The sequence below is a fragment of the Lissotriton helveticus genome, chromosome 3_2 (genome assembly GCF_964261635.1).
Source record: "Lissotriton helveticus chromosome 3_2, aLisHel1.1, whole genome shotgun sequence".
NCBI lineage: Eukaryota > Metazoa > Chordata > Amphibia > Caudata > Salamandridae > Lissotriton > Lissotriton helveticus.
The window spans coordinates 97692764-97714234 of NC_136062.1; the positions used below are offsets into that span (position 1 = coordinate 97692764).

The 21471-nt window shown below is 43.2% G+C and overlaps 1 protein-coding gene across 1 annotated transcript in view; it reads right to left on the reverse strand.

Moving 5' to 3' along the window:
• Positions 1–1081: 1081 nt before the first annotated feature.
• WDR72 (WD repeat domain 72) overlaps positions 1082–21471 on the reverse strand; it is a 1209089-nt gene continuing 1188699 nt past the window's right edge. Inside the window, exon 20 of the mRNA XM_078684855.1 lies at positions 1082–2076. Within this exon, the coding sequence (XP_078540981.1) occupies positions 2021–2076 (56 nt within the window). The 3' untranslated portion in view covers positions 1082–2020. The remainder of the gene's footprint in view (positions 2077–21471) is intronic.

A 21471-nucleotide genomic window follows, 5' to 3' on the forward strand; every position in this document is an offset into this window, starting at 1 on the left:
TAGCACTTGGAAGTTGAGTTTCTGTAGAAGGTCTAGTGTATCCAGAAGGAGTTGCTGGTCATTTGGAGTATTCCTACTTAGATGAAATGCTAGGAATGGTGAAAGGATTTGCACTAGCTGGGTTCTATGTGTAAATGGGAATAGAGAAGACTTTAGAACAGAGGAAGAATGTGAGCACTGGGAGAGTGCCAAGCTGATGTGGCACTGGGAGAGTGTTGATGATTTGTTGAAGTAGAGGGACCCATCCCAACAACTTTACCAAGATACTGATCCCAGTAGATCAGTCTAGGTGTAGCTAGAGATCACTGCTTTTTATAAGATTCTACTCCTGTCGAAATAAAGTATTACACATCTAAATGCCACTACAATTGCTACAGAGAAGCATTTTGTAGTGCCAAGTTAACTTGCTTAATCACATCCTTACTAGCTTCTGTGAACACCTTGGAGCTAAGTTCCAGTAGAGCTGAATATTTTTCATTTCAAATCACCTGATGAGCAAAAGCCATTTTAACACATCAAAGTCGTATACTTATTTTTGAATATGTATTTTTTTATGTTCAAACACTATGGGGCTGATTACAATGTAGGGTGAATCACCAATGCCGCATGGCGGTGGCGATCCACCATACATTCCCCTCCGCCCGCCACCCATTCCCCCCACCCTATTAGTATGGCGGGGGGACCCTGGCGGACGGAAACACCGTCCGCCAGTTTTCCGCTGGTCGACTTGTCGACCGGGCGGAAAAAGATCACAATATGGCGGCGTTGTCTGTGAGACACTGCCATCCATATTATGATGAGTACGGTAATGAGCCTTTCCATGGAGGCGTTGCCGCCATGGAAAGGCTTGCTGTCTTTGCTGTTGGAGGCCTGTAGCGGGCCCCCATGGTGTTGGGGGGTGGGAGGTGCACATGGTGGGTTACCTATGGTACCCCCCTGCATTTGCATGGACAATGCGGCAGGCAACGCGCGGTGCCTGCCACTCTGTCCATGCAAATGCACAACATGCATTTTTACCATTGCGATGGGTGCTGCTGAAAGCATCGCTCGCCGCAATGTTAAAAATGCGTGGTGCGCCCGCTAATCTCCCCCACGTAACCGCCGCATATATGGCGGGTGGTCCCGTTTTCCGTCAGGATGGCGGCGGACGGCAGTATCACCCTATATTTCACACAAAGCTGTATCTGATGACTTAGTGGACTAATGCGTCCACTGTAGGGGCCTGTGTTCAACCTCATGGTCACAGGTTCAAACCCTGACGGGTCCACTCAGCGTTTCATCCTTTTAAGGTCGATAAAATGAGTACCACTGAGTTAGGTAACAATAAACATTTGTTATTCAATGCCAAGATACCCTCCTGGGCGAATGTGCACTTTACAAATACATGTTACATTATGTTTATGTTAGAGCTACCAAAGGTCGACTAGACTCGTGTGAAAAAAGTGTACCTCTAAGAATATAATTGGTTGGGCAGTGTGTGCGCTCACTCTCAACTCACATTAGTACTGTGATTTCTGAATCTCATGTCCTGACAGGGGAATGACTTACTTGGAACCTTCATTTTTCTGCTCTACATAACTTACAGTTTCAACCCAAACAACCACTGATTCACAGCAATTATGCTTAGTTTTTGCAATGGGTTTGGTGTTTCCTGATTCTGTATAAGAATAACAAACACATTCTTCTCCAATAATTGTCAGCATAACCTTATAGCAATATTTTGAAATTAAGTTGGAAAACTGCATTGTGCTGTTTAAAAAAAAAAAAAATTGGAATCACGAAAACAATTCATTAAAAAAGTGACATTGATGGAAAACCTCCAATTGTAAAATGATGGATGGTATGTTCCAGGCTTGCAGCGTTCTGGCACGTGTGCCGATTTGCTAAAAGTTCCTGTTTTAAAAATCGGTTTGCATTGCACGCTTTGCAACACAGGGAAAATACCAGTTTTATTGATATAAAGCTATAGTTAGTGAAGGAGTTCTTTGGATGTACGGATCTTGAATTCGTTTTGCAGTATTTAGCAGACTTTGCAGTAGCAGACTTTGGACATCCATGGATTTTGCTTCGGATCATCTAAAGAAAAAAACAGAACATTAAAATTATCATTTTTAGTTCAGATACTCTGTTCAGTCGTGCTATGTTTTTACCCAGCAAAAAGCTATCCTGTGTGAAGGGGACCTCGAGGTGAGAAGACCGAGCTTAGCTAATGGTGACTGTTGCCTTTACATTGAGATTTAGTTTTATTACAGAGGCTAAATCAAGGAGACAAATAATTCACACTCTGAGTTTCAGATTTCATGTTAGAAAAGCTATAACTGAACATACATTTTTGCTACTCAAACACACAAAGCTTTTCATCATCTGTTCTTTTGGTAAACTCGATCTCTTCCAATATTTTGCTGAAATCGGTTTGTGTAGCTAACTGGAAGGGAAGTTAATGCCTGCTGCAAAAGATCAAATATAATGTTAAGCAAAGTGTCACATGGCTTAAGCAGTCGATCATTTGAGGCTATCTGGAGAAAAAAGAAAATGTCATTCCCCATTTAGGTGCTCCTTGAAATCTGAAATTCTGAAAAGAAAGGCAACATGGGTATTTAAAAGTTTGAAGTTTTAGGAATAAAGTATTGAAATTAAAGACAACTTGGAAAGCTTTGGCAGCCCTTTAAATTCCATGACCTGAACAACATGCAGGGAATTAGTGGTGATCGTTGTTGATCCGGGTAACTTGTTCACGGAGGAAAAATTAGAAGTTGTTGACTCATTATATAGGAATAGGGGCCAGTTGGGTAAAGCGTATTTGAGGTCGCAAACAATTTGATTTGTGCTTTTTTTTATTGTACAAATGCAAAATTGTGATTTGAAAACTTGTTACCGAATCACAATTTGGGTTTGCAATTTGGTATATGGAAGTGACGTGTTGAGGGCTTCCTTTCCAAAGTGGCAGTGGTATGCATTAATGTTAAGCGACCAAATTATGAGTGCAAAACCACATTTTTTTACCTACATCTTGAAGAAGGTGGTAACCATTTGTAAATTGGAAGGAAAACGGGCTATGTTTCACAAAGTAATCACAGGCATAGTAGTCTGCTGACCCCAGCAGGACACCATCCGTGTGACTCCTAGTGGGCCACAAATTGCATACTACCTCATTAATATGTATGTTGTAGGTTGATTTTCGACCCCTCTAGGAATCACAAATAGTGATTCGGAAAAAAATTCTATTTGGATATCACTAATGTTAATATTCATACATCTAGACTTAAGTGACCAGACTTAGTTCAGTGTTCAGAACCAGCTGTAATAACCTAAACAAGCCACAGAGAATCCTCAAATAAATAAATATCCATATTAAAATTCTGAGTCACTAAAGCCTAATAAAAGACCATGTAAGCTAGAATCTGGCAGAAAGAATGACCAAAATTATGTTGAAGGTACACCCTAGATCTGGTTATGGGGAGAGCCATCTCAAAATCGAAACCCAAATGTATCCCCATCTTCACAAGTTGTGGCAACATTCTTATGTCATGTGAACAGAAGGAATGGTGCCATGAGTCATCACTACTTTGATATTCAGCTCTGTTATCGCTGAATTAACTCTAAGCCAATGTGTGACCATCTATGTTTGTGCCTCACATCTGCAATGCCATAAGCTGGTAGATGCCAGCCTCTAGACCTCATCCATTCGGGAAAGGAGACACTGTGTCAGCTCACTTTTAGAAGAGGAATCTCCTGAGGGAGAATAAGCCTTGCTAGTGGCTTAACATGCATATTTAGGTGGGTATGTATGGGAAGCCAGTAGAAACATTGCAGGTCAGTTGTCTGGAGAGGGTAATGGAGGAGACTTTCAATAACGACTTTATGAGTATCATGAGAAAATTGCTTAACGGATGTATGACATTACAACGCATGCTTTTACATCGCATGCCTGTACAACGCGGTATTTACAACGAATACCTTTACAATGCATAGTGCTTTAGGGCGCTGGATAGTGAATAGTTTAATTTACTATTCCAACTCCAGTCCCCGTGGATAGTAGGGAAGGTGTTGGATAGTAAATTAAATCTATTCCCTATCCTAGAGCGCCCCCCAGCGCAATGCGTTGTAATGGTTTGCGTTGTAAAAGTTGCGTCGTAAAGGCACTGCTTGGTAAAAGTTGCGTTGTAAAGGATGTTTCCCTTGCTTAACACATGCACTCCTTTTTCTTTCCTCCCATCTTACTAGTGACTTAAGGACTGCCTGTTAGGCGGCAAACCAAAATGTGGGTTGGCGGGGGCTTAGTATGATCCCAATCAGGTTGAAGGATGAGATGCGGACACGTAGTAGCTCATAGATTTTCTGCATACATTAAAACATTTAGTGATTCCACACATAATTAGTAGCTCACAAAGGTGAATAGCAAGAGGAAAGTTCAAATGTAGCCTATTTTCGATTGAATGATCCCATTGATTGAGGAGGACTTTTTTTGCAGATAAGAGTCCTAGTTTCAAAGTAAATCCCCTGCCCGACGCCGCCTGCAGCTCCCTGATGACAATCATGTCAATGAATCAGCATGACGTCAGACCGCCGGGCGGGCGTCATGTTGATTCATTGACATGATTGTACAGGCGGCAACACAAGTACGCATGCGTGGGGACGGAGGGTGAATTTTTACCCGTGCCCACGCATGCGCACTTGTGTTTTTGCGCCATTGCGCATGCCCATCAGGAGCCCTAATGGGCGTGCTGCGGGCGAGAGGGTACCTGTGCCCCTGGCGCCAGGATTGGCCAGGGGCGCTGTGAGCCTGTAACGTGTGCAGGACCGGCAGCAAGGTAAGAGTGTGTGTTTTTCGGTGTTCCAGTAAACTAGCTTGCACAAATGACTTGAGATAGTTCAGTGTGTTAAAGCATCTGCTGCAGAAATGTGTGCGTCTATTCCAGGTCACCCGTTTATTTCAAGGCATGGGGTTTTGGAAATGTAAAAATTCTCAGAATTTCTATTTTGATAGTTGCAACAACAGCCTTCAACAGATTTCATTTTATAAACATTTTCCAGAAAATGAGTTAACAACTTTGTCACCACAAATATAATGTACTCTTTGAACTAAGGTTATACAATTTAAAAATGTTAACAAACGGTAGAGGCGGAATAGCATGATATATGCATTTATTATTGCATGCATGTTGGTGTATGTTTGTATGTGAATTTGTATAGTGCATACCTAGGGCTTACAGGATGGCAAATACATGGGCGGTAGAAGGTTTCCAGCATAAAAAGGTAGGGGTGATGTAATATGTAAACTGGCACATCCTTCAACATCGATCCTAAAGGCTTGTTAGAGTCCATAATGTATTTTTATATGGTCATAAAAATACATGAATGATGGATGGATGCAGGGTGGGTGGATGGATGATTGAATGATGGATGCAGGATGGATGGGTGGGTGGATGGGTGGATGCATGAATGATGTATGGATGCAGGATGGGTGGATGGATGGGTGGATGCATGAATAATGTATGGATGTATGGATGTATGGATGGATGCATGGAATGCATGATGGGTGGATGCATGATGGATGGATGGGTGGATGGATGCATGAATGATGTATGGATGGATGCATGCATGGATGGATGCATGCATGATGGGTGGATGCATGATGGATGGATGGGTGGATGGATGGATTGGTGCGTGCATGAATGAATGATGTATGGATGCAGGATGGGTGGGTGGATGTATGAATGATGTATGGATGGATGCATGCATGATTGGTGGATGCATGATGGATGGGTGGATGGATGCATGAATGATGTATGGATGGATGCATGCATGATGGGTGGATGCATGATGGATGGGTGGATGGATGGATTGGTGGGTGCATGAATGAATGATGTATGGATGCAGGATGGGTGGGTGGATGGATGGGTGGATGTATGAATGATGTATGGATGGATGCATGCATGATGGGTGGATGCATGATGGATGGATGGGTGGATAGATGGATTGGTGGGTGCATGAATGAATGATGTATGGATGCAGGATGGGTGGGTGGATGGATGGGTGGATGTATGAATGATGTATGGATGGATGCATGCATGATGGGTGGATGCATGATGGATGGATGGGTGGGTGGATGCATGAATGAATGATGTATGGATGCAGGCTGGGTGGGTGGATAGATGGGTGGATGCATGAATGATGTATGGATGGATGCAAGGTGGTTCGGGCTCGCTCGCTGCGCTCGATCGCTGCGGTGCAATATGCAAATTAGTTTACGCCCACCACTTTCATATGTCACCAGCCGCCCCTGGTTAGCAATGCTTACTTTGGTACTATTCAGACAAGTTTCCTCAGAAAATCTGCATAACCCTGTGTCCAATGAATTCTCTAGCAAAGAGGCTTTTAAAATCCCTTTGTTTATCCCTCTTCAATTTCGACCAGTTACATGTAAAAGGTTTATCTTGGTATTCTATTGGTAACTGGATGAAGCCATTGTAAAGTGGAACATGTTTGAAGAAATAAAAGCTGAGATGTACAGGCTGGTTACATTTCAATTCGGCAAATAAACATGTATATCAAAATAAGGATACAAAAGTGATGAGTCGATCGGTGGACAGACTGAGTATTGCTCACCTGATCCAAAGCAGGAAAGAGAGAAAAGGCAATCCTTCACCTAAAAGTGTCAAGTATTGAAATAATTATTGTGCTCTTAAAGCCATTAAGAACATATTAGTACCCCCAGTATGTTTTCTATGTCTACTTTAACCATAATAGGAATCAGGGAAAGTGATGTTGAATGAGAACGAAAATGGAAGCAAGTGTTCTGTAAAAATGGAAAGGTGCAAGCGACGTTACTACGTTGGGAAACAGGAAACGGAGTGGAAACTGTTTAGTTAAAGAAAAATTAACAGCACAAGGCTGGGAAGGGATGTAGCTAGGACGTGGATGGTGGAATATAAAGAGAGAATGTGTAATAGTGGTTGTGATGGCAAATTGAGCAGCAAACACAGCCCGTGCCAAAAGCAGAGTAAACAATAGAGCTTGAGGGTGTGTGTGGGATTTCTCCCAATAAAAATAACGAGGGTAGCAGAAAAAAAGGCAAAGAACAGGTATTCAATAATAGGAAATCGGGAAATGAAATGGAGAATTAAATGTAAACAGCAAGGGAAGTGGTATACCCTATAAAAGACAAGAGAAATAATATTACTTGTAATGCATTTTCATGAATAATACAAGCATGAAGATGGATTCAATGAAACTCTGCTGCTACAGCAAAACAATTAGAAAAATGTGCCTTCAACAGGACGAACTAATAAGGAGATTTCTATCTCGGGCTGACATTCATCAGCATTACATATAGATGTAGTAGGATCTCATGCTAATATCACTAATGTTCCTTGACTGGGAAACTAAAAAGCTGGTATTCCATTCTTTATGGCATATGTATACAGAGGAGAAAATTCAGGGCTAGTTCATGTTGACTAATCTGTGAAGCTGTAGCCATACAATTGCATATTGTGTTTGTGCATCTTATAATTTACAGAGTTGTTTCTTTGGATGTATATATTACATTCTGTTGCAATATGTATTCGAGATGGATTGGTGCCTTCTGAATCTGTTCACTTTGTAATGTTCTCTAGTGGTAACGTCACTGATTTTTGAAATTATTTAGCAATGAATATGACTAAGAGTGAATGGTCACAACTCCTATCTCGGTTCCTAACTTTCCAAGCTAGTAACAATAGAAGCTCAAACCACTTATCTATATATTGTGTTAAGTTAGCGTGAGCTTATTAAATGTTTAAACGCCATTTTTCCTTTTTGCTGCTTCTGCACACGACACTGACTTGTTGATTTAGCTTTCAACCTACAAGAGCGTTGTGATTTACATGAGAATAATATGTTATTGTTCTGATATCAGCTTTGCTTAGTAAACTATGTCTGTACAGTGAGTGCTGAAGCCTAGAAGATAACTCGACACAATTGTTGTGAAGTCTGATCTCCGCACCCTCATAGACATAACATAAGTGCAGCTCCTGCCAAATCCTGGCTTTAGGCGGGTTTTATATTGCTTTGCTTAGAGCACACATAAATTTTAACAGAAGGGGGGAGAGAGAGAGAGTCAGTGGATTCAGTCTCCCGAGTCATACGAATAAACAAAGTGGAATCCACTCAAGGTGATACTGATCCCTAGAGTAATGGGGAACACACAGTGTTGTTTAAATGCCCCTCACACACCAACAGGCCCCTTGGTGTCATGCTTCATCATCGGGGCCTTCGCACCCCTCTACGGGATGCGGCGTGCTACGACTCGCGAATACGCAGGAGCACTTGAAGTGAACTATGTGTGGGGGTGTGTGTTTATTACGAAAGTGTGAGTGAGGTGAGGTGAAAAAGTGAGTGGTTAAAAAATACCTGGCACGTGGGAGAAAAAACTTTATTAAATCCCCGGCTGGTATTATTAAAATAAAAGTGCAGGGCGTGGTTTTGATAGATACGTGTTAGGGTATCAAACCACTGTTTCAAAAGTCAACATGTTTCGGAGGTCAGAGCCCCCTTCTTCAGGACAAGGGTTAATGCACTTACCCTCCCCTTACTCACATGTAAGATGTAAAAGTGAAAATAAAAATTACAACAATGTGTAATGTTCCTCACAATGTTAAATGTTAGTGAGTGTCGTTGCGCCCAATTGGCGTATGAACCTGTGGAGACAAAATCATAGATAAACATACAGATCTATATTTCACAGGTTGAAAGAGAAGAATCATGCTTCTCTGAAAAAACATCAGGTACAACCAAAAAATAAATGGAACCTGGAAAGGAAAAAGAAAAAGGACACTACAAACATACTCACACACAACACCAACATTACTCTCTGCTCAGGTGGAAGGAGAGCAGAACAGAAAGGAATAAAAATCTTACTTAAAGTTCCCAAATACAGGACTTCATGAGCCTTAGCGTATATTGGGGAATCCTTCCTTTCTAATCAGAAAACCTAAGAAATCAATATCAGGGGTTCAGTAGGAAGAATTTCTCATGAAAGCGCCACAATTACAGTGAGGAACTGCTTATCTCAGTAGTCTATAACTCACGGTTACTGCAACAGCTAATCGCCTGCCTTCCCTCAACGCGGCTCCGATGAAGTGAGCTACAAAGGAATCGAGGCCCTTATATATATTGTGCCTGTAGTTAATTAATGATGATTAATTGAATAATGCAACCCGGGGGAAGCCCAAATACGGAGATAGTTCCTCGCCGTAGGTTTAAAATGTGTTTCCGTTTTTAACATGCCGGCTTCATGGTAGATGTTCAAATCTAAGAAAACCATGTTGGTATTAGATGCCTGGTGAGTGAATTTCAAAAAGGCATTTTGATTGTTCAGCCAATCAATGAATTCAGTTATCATGGTTACATCTCCATCCCAGATGACCAGGATATCATCAATGTACCTTCGCCAGGTGCGAATCCTCGCCCTGTGAGGATTGTCTGGGTGCAGGATTTTCGTAGATTCCAAATGGTGGACATACAGTCCAGCCAGACTTGGGGCAAAAGGCAGTCCATCTAATTGCTGATCCGAATACATCTCCAAAAAGTGTTTTAATTCACCACTGCTGTCATGGTTGCTTACTCTGCTTGGCCTCTAGCTATAAAATTGCCTGTATGCCCTGCCTTATTTGCGCATACTTTATTGTCTTCCAAATGCATGTCCCTGTGCATTTATTTCTAAAAAGCGCCATTTACCATCAGGCGTTTAACTGCAAAGCCGATTGCTTCGTGTCTAAACGAAGTGTCTCCGTCGACGCATGCGCGGCAGCCCCGCCTGCCGCGCATGCGTTCCTCTTGAGCGGCAATGCGCATGCGCGACAGAGTAGCGAAAGGCGCTAGCGCATCACCGGACGCTCGGAGGTTGTTATCTCCGTATTTGGGCTTCCCCCGGGTTGCATTATTCAATTAATCATCATTAATTAACTACAGGCACAATATATATAAGGGCCTCGATTCCTTTGTAGCTCACTTCATCGGAGCCGCGTTGAGGGAAGGCAGGCGATTAGCTGTTGCAGTAACCGTGAGTTATAGACTACTGAGAGAAGCAGTTCCTCACTGTAATTGTGGCGCTTTCATGAGAAATTCTTCCTACTGAACCCCTGATATTGATTTCTTAGGTTTTCTGATTAGAAAGGAAGGATTCCCCAATATACGCTAAGGCTCATGAAGTCCTGTATTTGGGAACTTTAAGTAAGATTTTTATTCCTTTCTGTTCTGCTCTCCTTCCACCTGAGCAGAGAGTAATGTTGGTGTTGTGTGTGAGTATGTTTGTAGTGTCCTTTTTCTTTTTCCTTTCCAGGTTCCATTTATTTTTTGGTTGTACCTGATGTTTTTTCAGAGAAGCATGATTCTTCTCTTTCAACCTGTGAAATATAGATCTGTATGTTTATCTATGATTTTGTCTCCACAGGTTCATACGCCAATTGGGCGCAACGACACTCACTAACATTTAACATTGTGAGGAACATTACACATTGTTGTAATTTTTATTTTCACTTTTACATCTTACATGTGAGTAAGGGGAGGGTAAGTGCATTAACCCTTGTCCTGAAGAAGGGGGCTCTGACCTCCGAAACATGTTGACTTTTGAAACAGTGGTTTGATACCCTAACACGTATCTATCAAAACCACGCCCTGCACTTTTATTTTAATAATACCAGCCGGGGATTTAAAAAAGTTTTTTCTCCCACGTGCCAGGTATTTTTTAACCACTCACTTTTTCACCTCACCTCACTCACACTTTCGTAATAAACACACACCCCCACACATAGTTCACTTCAAGTGCTCCTGCGTATTCGCGAGTCGTAGCCACCACGCATCCCGTAGAGGGGTGCGAAGGCCCCGATGATGAAGCATGACACCAAGGGGCCTGTTGGTGTGTGAGGGGCATTTAAACAACACTGTGTGTTCCCCATTACTCTAGGGATCACTATCACCTTGAGTGGATTCCACTTTGTTTAGAGCACACATACACACTTGATGCTGTTCGCATGCAGAGAGAGCTGGTGTATGCTGATGTGATCTCTTCATTCTAGGATCTTGAGGTATGGGCCCGCCCTGCTAAAACCCAAAGAGACCTTCTTAGCTATTAATATAATATGCGAGTTAGGGAGGGTGAGAAATAGGTGTTGTTAAACCCTTATTCATTACAGCATGTTAACATGCTGTCACCATTTGCTTTCTATGGACTAGTAACTATGCTGATAACTTTGCTTCTGATAATATGTTTCCTTGTATCTAAGATACTGCGTCTGAGAAAACAGCATTAGTAAATAAATATTTCAAATGTGCACGTGTCCTCATTTACTCCACGTTCTGGTTTGAAATGATTGTATAACGAAAGAGTGCTCATGTGTTCCACGTAACCTGAGGTATTGTAAGTTCATGTTCTGGTTTGTCTAAACATTGGGAGTTTGTTATGACCAATGAGACACTGTAGCTAGCTCGGTAAGGGGTTTGTTGGGTACTGAGGTGAGTTTTGGGTCACCCTAATTCGCCGAGGTTCCAATCCTCTGTGCACAGTTCTGTGGGAGAACAGAAACCCTGCTACATGGCGCCCATACGTTGGTGGTCTTATATCATGACACTTGAGTAGTATATCATTCAATCCTTAACCCCTTCACTGTCGTTTCCGGAAAACGGTGGTGTCGGAAATACCTACCTATTTTTGAAATAGGTCTTTTCAAGCTTGAATCTATCCAAAACGGTTTCTTTGAATTACTACCCAGTTGTGCTACAATAGTTTCCTTTGTTTTTCTGTGGTTCCGGTGTAATCATGGCGCAGGCTGTTGACATCCCGCAGCATAGTCGCATTGCGGTGCGCAACCATTTACAGACTTTCCAAGTCCCAGTGGATGGCTTAGCTGTGATTTTAGTGGTGTGTGCAGATCCGGCGTACCCTTACTAACTGTTTTATTCGTGGGTAACGTTTCCGGCAGTGGACGCAAATTCTGGTGTGTTCCACACCTACACACCCTCACCTGTACCGGCTGAATATACACCGTACAGGGCACTGGAGATACCTATTGATCATTGGCAGCATCGCGTTTGGTTTGGTGGCGCCCTACCCCATTCTTTGTCCGCTGCGAGATTAGGTCCTTTGTCCATTCCAGGCACTAATTGGCCTGCTTTGGCTGGATTTACTCCTCATCCTCAACACGGCAATTGTACCTTAGCGGAGGTTCGTAGACTGCATGTTGTCTCGATTGCCGTGATTCGTGCATTAGTGCAATACATAGGTCGTCATCTCCCGGGTGGTCCCGGGGGGGGGTCCGGCTGTTCAGACGGAACATGGCGGTTTAAAGCTCAATCCGGTTATGGTCAATTCGGTTTTTGGTAAGCGCCCCGATGACAAAGATGAATTCCCTTTCTGGCTTGCCGAGAAATTTGACCAACTGGAAGCTGTGTTTCCGAATTCTACTCCTGCTGATAAACATAAAATGTTGACGATTACTTTGCCTAAGGATTTAACTCCTGAACTCGTTGACTGTGAAAGTTGGGGGAAAACTTTTGCGGCTGTTTATGCGAGGTGTTTCGGCAACCCATCTATGTCCGTACTGCCTACGATCGTTAAACGTGTTCAGGATGATCACGGACCGGAAGCAGCGGTTAAATTGGGTATGCGCATGTGTGGTTCTTTTGAGATTGTTAGCGATCTCATACTCTTCAATATAAAGGGAGATGCGGTGAACTTTCAGGTGTCGAATGCTTTGGCTGATCTACCCGATGCTGAAAAACCCCGACAGTTAGCGAAGATAGTTGTGGCCTCATATAAAACTATAGGTCGCACAAGTAAAGGTCAGAAGTATTTTGCTATCAAGGAGAAAAAACAACCACAAGGACAGTCTGCTGAGGCAGATGTCCAGCCCAAGTCCAAAAAACAAAATTGGCCTAAAAAACAGAAACAGGGGAAGCAACAACAGCAGACTCAGGATTCGTATCCTGCGCCACAAGTTTCTGCGCCGACAGAGAGACTTTATGACTTGCGTGATGATTAAATCACCTGATCGATTTCAGGTTTCTGATCAACGCTCTCCTCGTTCCTTTCAGGACTCATTGGTCCCGAAGACCGGTGGAGGAGGAGGCGGAAGGGGACGTGGTGGCCAACTGGGACGTGGCCAGCCCCGCCAGACAGACGGCGCAGGAAAGCAGGAGGATTCTACGCCAAAGAGACCGCAGTTTGCGAAAAAGAAGGTCGCAGCCTTAACAGCGCATCGATATGCCACAGATAGTGAGAACGCGGCTTCGGAATCTGACGTGGGCTCTGACCTTGCTGGACAGCGCAGTGGAGATTACCATAGTGAGAGAGGCGCTGCGTCCACTACTGAGGGTGACAGCGACTGATGTCTACGTTGTAATTGAAACAGCCGATACAAGACTTGCTCCCCCTGATAGACTTTATGAAATTGTCCTGTTAATTGAAGGTGACATACAACGTACCATCAAAGGGGTATTTTGGGAAAATCTTTCGTCTACGTATGATATTTTGCTTTCGGAGACTGACTGACCCCCACCTTTTGTGCTCGCGGCGCCGTGAGGGGAGGAGGTGATCCTCCCCTGTTTCACGAACACTGTCTCGAAAGAGCATGCGCAGTATTTTGCAGAAGAGTGGGCTCGGGCTCTTGCACCGGCTCTGTACCGTAACCAATGTGGTTGGGATAAATTATCCCCATGCCACGAAATTCCCTTGCGGTCTCAGCCGCAGCCTCAAACTCAATATCCCATTCAGCGTGAAGCCAAGGCTTCCGTCGTGAAAATCCTTGAACAATTGCAATATCAGGGAGTTATTGAAACATGTGTGTCACCGATGAATATTCCTCTTTTTACTGTGACCAAGCCTGACGGATCGTATCGTTTGGTATTGGATTACCGGCATTTGAACTCGCATTGCCGTAACTGTGCAGTACAGAATACTCATGGCTCTGCCCTAGTGGATAGTCTAGTGCGTAAGCGTTTTAAAACAACGCTTGACATATCCAACGGTTTCTATGCCCACAGATTGGATAGCTTTAGCTCCCAATGGACCAGTTTTACATGCGCTGGGGTCCAAAAACAGTTCCGGCGTCTCCCAATGGGCTATAAGAATAGTCCTGGTATATTTACCGCACGCATAGTCTCTCTTTTGGAGAGAATCGACTCAGATGCTTGCTCGTATGTGGATGACATATATCTCACAGACGACGAAATTTGGGAGCATCTGTGTCGTGTAAATTCGATTATTTGTACCTTTGCAAACATGGGTTACAAATTTAACTTTGCAAAATCGCACATTGCTGAGTACACAGTGTTGTTCCTGGGCTATGAGCTCAACAATGAAGGTAGAGGTTTGGCTCCTCACTTCTTGGAGAAATGCGCACAGTTGCGCGCTCCTACAACACTGAAAAAATTACAGTCTTTACTGGGCTTTTTAAATTTCGGGAGGACATACATTCCGGAATATGCCCAGCGTATCAAGCCTTTGTATGCTTTGATACAACCAACTTTTTCCAAATCATGCTGGCTGCCTGAGCACTCGGCCATCTTGCAATCCTTGCAGGCTGATCTGCTCGCTTCTAAATTTTTACTGACTCGTGATAACCACACCAACCTGGTAATAAGAATAATCCCTGGGACAGTGGGTTTCACGTACCTCACTTTGAATGAAGGAGACACAGTACCTATTGCTTACAAGTCACACTTGTACACTTCGGCTGAAATGCGGTTTCCCACTGTGGAAAAGGTTTTAACAGCTGTGCAGATGGCGATTCTTAAGGAACGAGCTCTGTCACAGGGGAAACGCATGTTGATTGTTACACCCTGTCCTCATTTGGAAGCAGTCACGAAAGCCAGTGTACTGAATTCTAAAGCTTTGCACCCTCGGTGGATTCAATGGGCTGCTTCCTTGACGTCCACGGATGTCACGTTTATTTTTGACGCCTCATTGCGGTCGCAAGAGTACCTGCAGTATGAATTTGTTCATCCTGCTCCTCTAGCTATGCGGCCTTTGGAGGACTTCCATTGCATCATTTACACTGATGGTTCGGCACAGGTTGCACATGGCTCTAAACACGCCTACGTTTCCGCATGCGCCATTGTGGTCTGTGCCATGGTGAACGATGAGTTCCAGTCCAAGGCAGTACACACGCAGCCTCTAGGGGACTGCACCGCACAATTGGCAGAGCTTCGTGCTCTCTTACTAGCGTTGGAGTACGTGGATCCTGGTGTGACTACTCTTATTGTGAGTGATTCTTACTACTGTGTCCAGTCTTACAATGAAACTTGTTTTTTTGGATTCAAAATGATTTTTGTGATTCCAAGGGAAGCACAATAAAACACAAGATGATCTGGGTTCGAGTGGCGGAGCTTAAGGCTACGTTGCTGCTCGTTTTTGTAATTCATACTCTCGGCCATCAGCGTGTTGGAGTCCACGCTGTCGGTAACTCGCTTGCTGATGAAGCAGCGGAATCAGCGGTGTCTACATACTTAGTTGCAGCAGTTACTCGGTCCGAAAGTAAGATTGATAGTGACATCTTGGCGGCTGTTGCTGCCACTGAGAAGGGAGGTAAACATCCTACGGGGTTCCCTTCGAAGTACACATACCACTTAATTCCCGAAAAGGTTCCTTTTGTGAAAATTCCTGATGTTAGAGAACATTTGATTCCCAACTCGGATCGCAGGGCTGACTTGATTACAGCGGCACATGAAGGTGTGGCGTCTGCGCATGCGGGCGTCTCGGCCACTGTAACTCAATTACAACAACGTTTCTGGTGGCAGGGACTGTACAGACGTGTGATTATGTCTTTCTTTGTGACATTTGCCAGCAGATTAAACCTTCAACTGCTGCGCGTCCGCCACAGACACAGTTGTACATTTCTAATAAACCACTAGGTTGTGTTTATTTAGATCACTGCGGTCCTTTTTCCTCAGATACTGCGTATAAGTACATCTTAGTAGCAGTTGATTCATGCACACGCTTTGTGTGGGTCTGGCCCCATCGCAGCGCTGATTCACGGACTGTCCTTAGAGATTTGCGTATCTTTGTAGGGATTTTTGCCTGTGGTACCTTCCATTCGGATCAGGGTCTGGCTTTCGCCTCTAAGGCATATAAGGATGCCATGAATTCGATGGGGGTCCAAGTCAAGTTTTCGTCTCCCTACAGACCTGAGGGTAATAGTGTAGTGGAGCGAATGAACCGTGATTTAAAGCAATCTTTGACAGCTCGAGTTATAGGCACTGGCAGAAACTGGCTGGCCCACCTCAATGGTGTGCGTTGTGCTCTTAATAATCTCCCTAGAAGGTCTCTGGGTGGGCGGACCCCATACGAAATGCTCTTTGGCATCAAGATGTACGTCCCTGACCTTGACGGTCTAGACTGCGTGGCTCGCGCCACAACAGTCTTGCAAAGGAACATTTGCCCTCCTCATCGGATGTTGTGTTGCAGATCCCGGTAGTCGGCTGGCTACCCCAATTTGGAGAACTGGTTCGAGAGAAGATCGAAAACAAGAAAGAATTTGGTCCTTCCTATCGAGCTCCGGTTCCAGTACTTGGCGTGAAGGGCACAAGGACAGTCATTTTACCACCACTTCCTGGTCGTAAGGAAAACAGGTTTATCTCAATTGACAATGTCAAGATACTCAGAGTGGCCGATTTTTCTTAGCATGACACTGGCCGTTTCCTGTCCTTCCATTGTGAGAAATTCAGTTTTGGCCACTGCTTCTAATCCTGAAACTGAGGTGGCCATCGAATTGCCTGTTGTTTCCAGTCCTTTATTAAGTACTTTGCCTGGTGCTGACCAAGATGAAATAGACTACACATACCCCACTGACTTATCCATGCCTGACCTGCAAGCAAGTTTGGCCACAGAATCCAGATTTTCATTTGACACTGTTTCCAATGCTGCGAAAAGACCCTCACGTTTTGCAGTTTATGCCAGCTTATTTAAGAAACATTTTTTAATTCCCCCTTGGACATATATTTGGCTAGTGCTTTTTTCAATTTACCTTTTTATGTCAATCGGGTTTATGTTTTATTTTTTACGGATTATTAATGGACACTATGTCGAGGAAAGAACATGCATTCCTCACCTGAATGGAACATTGGCCCCCCTTTCCTCATCGCATTCTGCACACAGACTGAAAAGAGACTTGACATTGGTTAACATCACTGCTTGGCCTGTCCTTGATGGAATAGTGTGGGATGCCGTTAGATTTCAAATTCATGTCCCTACAGAGGTTGTTAATGTCCCTAATGTGCTTAGAGTTAACATGGGGGATGTAGTGAAACAAAACATACGTTCTGATGATTGGGATGTTCAGGCCGTAGAGTCTTTGTTTTCTGATTTGAAATACTATGCTGCCTTTGATGCGGAAGATTTGTACTTAGAATCTGCTAATTATGGTGATTTGTTTTGCTTTCAACATTTTGGCAATCACTTCTTGCATAAAACAACATCCAGAAGGAATACTGTAAATTATACACAATGGGAGCATTGCCCAGCTCCTAAACAAGGCAGTTCAAGTACTTTTTTAAAAAAGTACACTTATTTTACTGACTTCAATCAGTCTAATCCCGAGTCCTTTTATTTTAAAATGACACAGAAGCCTATGTCCAAGGTTAGACTTACCGATACCAAATTATTGTACTCGAAGTTCTTTCTTGATCAGCTGGCTGTTGGCAGCTATGAATTATGGAAGGAAACTATTGACCTAAAATCTGTTTGGGGTTCTAAAAGCTGGCAGGTACAAGGCACTGAAGCTTTGCACCGTGCATGTCTCATCCTGAATCAAATGTTGTTTTTGAATTCCTCTATTTCACAGACGACGTGCTTTGGATTGGTTACTTCTAAAAAATTTAAATTATCCAACCCTCCCAGAGTTAGAGGAATATTCTGGCTGGAGTAATTATACTAAGTTTTCGATTAGGGACTTACAGACCCTATTGCTGAATTCATCCTTTAACATATCCAGTATGGACCCTAAAGGTTGGCTGGTGTGGCACAGAAGTGTTGATTCATGCCAGCACCGTTTTCTGGGTTTTTCTGATGGCTTTACACAAGTCAGACCTGATCCACGTTTTGACTCTGAACATTCTGTAACGACTTACTCAGTGGGCAAATTATGTCAAAATTGGCTGACACATTCTAAATTGTCTGCAGTTAAACTACATCTTGCAAAATTAAATGATGATGTAGACTTAAATGATTTCATTAAAGGCCCGGCTAGTGGTAGATCTAAAAGGTGGATATATGCTGTTTACAATGAAATCTGGAAGACATCACAGATTGAAGCGGTGACACGCCTTAGAGCTATAGATCAAGCTAATCTGGAAAAAGTGCTTGCAGTAGTAGACAATAGTATTAACATGCTTTCTTCGCGCATTCATACATTAGATAATATTGTGTCTTCTGTGGTAGATATTGTGCATGATGAAGTGTCTGTGTTGTACCATGGTTAAAATCAATTGAGTTCTATCATGCAGTTTGCATGGACCCTTCAAACACTTAAATCTGGCAAGGTGCCATGGACCTACATGAATGTTTCTTCTCTCTTTGCCCCCTTTAATTTAACTGACAAGCAGCGCATGCTTTCCATGCGAGATGCATCATTTTCTATGTTACATATTGAGAGATTAGAGTCCTTGCCTTTTTCTGTGGCAGAGGCCACCGCTGCAACGTGGCTTATCCACGGTTTGATAACATTACCTTTTGCTTTGTATAAATTTACAAATTGTATGAGATATGTTGCCATAGGTCGCTATGAGCCTTTAGGTAGTGCGTTTCCCCATGAAGTGTGGTCCCTTCCTTTCACTTATAGATGTTTGAAAGACGGCCAGGAAGTTTATCTGAATGGGGAGGAATGTACAGAAACACCAGATCACTCGTTAATGTGTAGGCGCATACAATAACACGGTTCTTGTAATCAGGACCGGCCAAACTTAGCCTGTGTTTTAAAAGGGACTCCTGTAACAGCAATCACCCCTACTTTTACCTTGCTGGGTAATGGAAGTTATTTACTTTTAAATAATGAAGATTGCTGCGGGTTAATTAAAGGTGTGGCTTATGTGGTAACGGTAACTGAGCGTGTCGTTTGCTGCAAAAATGTGCTGTACCCACCCACGCATGGGAACGGGGATGTTTCCATCTGGCCGCGCATCCCAACCTTGAAAGCGGAGTTCAATGGCATGAGCAGAATAAGGGCTTTATTGTCCCAAAAAGAAGTGGCCTTGAGTTCGGCTCGAGAAACATTCGTGCTTCACATAGCTAACACCGGTACAGAGGTTCAAGCCCTTTTAAATACTGATTTACTGTTGCATTTCAGCGAACTGGTTCATTCTATCTTTAACGCTTCCTCGACGACGGGGCTGGCGCACTTTTTTAAAATAGTTAGCAGTGGTCTCGTGACTTCATTTGAGAAAATTTTTGGAGTCATTCCTGCTTTCTTCCATTCCATTTTTTTCAAGTCTGTTTGGTGGTTTCCCGGTTTTACTGGCACTAGCGGCAGCCGTTCTGGTGATTTTTTGTTTCTTTAATTATGGATGCCCTTCCTGTGCAAGAAGCCGCGCAACCCCTCCTGGCACTGTTTCGCAACAGGATGCTTGAATATTATGGGACACTGCCGCTTGCGACTTTAAGCACGGCGTTTGGATTATCGTTTCGATTTTCCTATTTCACCTGTGTCCAGCCTGTATTTCATTGCCTAAGCTGTGACTTTGACTGGGCCATTGATTTGTGTCTCTGCAGGACGGTTTCTCCTGACGTCGATTTTATTCAGCTGATGTGTCCCGTCGTGGCTCACGAGTTGGTTTGTTCTGGCGATAGGATTATGGCCTTGGCATTGATGCATGGACTAATGGGTCCCTGGAACATACTCGCAGCAGCGCAGGATTTCTTGGCACAGAGCTTCATTGAGAACCCACCAAGTTGTCCTCTGATGGTGATAGAGGCTCCGGTACTAGAAGAGCACGTATGTTCTTTCCCACTTTTAAATTGGATGGCTGATCTGTTTTCGGATGAAGACGGTGATTTCATGTTGGAGGCTGTTGCTGCATATTTTGCATATTCGGTCGTACCATACAAATTCTCTTGATTTCTGATCATGACACCTTTTTCTTTGCATTTTTTGACCTCCCAGACCTAGTGACTTGAGTGCTGATGAACACAGTATTGACATTTTGGATTGGTTCATGGATTTTTTTTCCGTCACTTTTTAAATTATAACATTGCTCATCGTTCTTGAACTCTGTTTTCATGAAGAAGCCCTTATCTTATCTTATCCGTGCTCGGATCATGGGGGGGTGTCATATAGTTACTGCTTATCTATATATTGTGTTAAGTTAGCGCGAGCATATTAAATGTTTAAATGCCATTTTTCCTTTTTGCTGCTACTGCACATGACACTTACTTGTTGATTTAGCTTTCAACCTACAAGAGCGATGTGATTTACATGAGAATAATATGTTATTGCTCTGATATCAGCTTTGCTTAGTAAACTATGTCTGTACAGTGAGTGCTGAAGCCTAGAAGATAACTCGACACAATTGTTGTGAAGTCTGATCTCCGCACCCTCATAGACATAACATAAGTGCAGCTCCTGCCAAATCCTGGCTTTAGGCGGGTTTTATATTGCTTTGCTTAGAGCACACATACACACTTGATGCTTTTCGCATGCAGAGAGAGCTGGTGTATGCTGATGTGATCTCTTCATTCTAGGATCTTGAGGTATGGGCCCGCCCTGCTAAAACCCAAAGAGACCTTCTTAGCTATTAATATAATATGCGAGTTAGGGAGGGTGAGAAATAGGTGTTGTTAAACCCTTATTCATTACAGCATGTTAACATGCTGTCACCATTTGCTTTCTATGGACTAGTAACTATGCTGATAACTTTGCTTCTGATAATATGTTTCCTTGTATTATCTAAGATACTGCGTCTGAGAAAACGGCATTAGTAAATAAATATTTCAAATGTGCACGTGTCCTCATTTACTCCACGTTCTGGTTTGAAATGATTGTATAACGAAAGAGTGCTCATGTGTTCCATGTAACCTGAGGTATTGTAAGTTCATGTTCTGGTTTGTCTAAACATTGGGAGTTTGTTATGACCAATGAGACACTGTAGCTAGCTCGGTAAGGGGTTTGTTGGGTACTGAGGTGAGTTTTGGGTCACCCTAATTCGCCGAGGTTCCAATCCTCTGTGCACAGTTCTGTGGGAGAACAGAAACCCTGCTACAGTCACAACTCCTATCTTGGTTCCTAACTTTCCAAGCTAGTAACAATAGAAGCTCAAACCACTGGCACTACCGAAAACAGTGGGTCTCAACTTTATGAGTTGTTCTTGAGTAGATTTTGCATCATGTCTGCAGAGGAATAATTTTATTGAAACTAGATTTGATGAATGTTAGACCTGGAATCTTACGTGTCCCTAACATTTTGCCTTCTGACCGCCTGTTTTGCTGACTTCATATTTGCTAGCTTT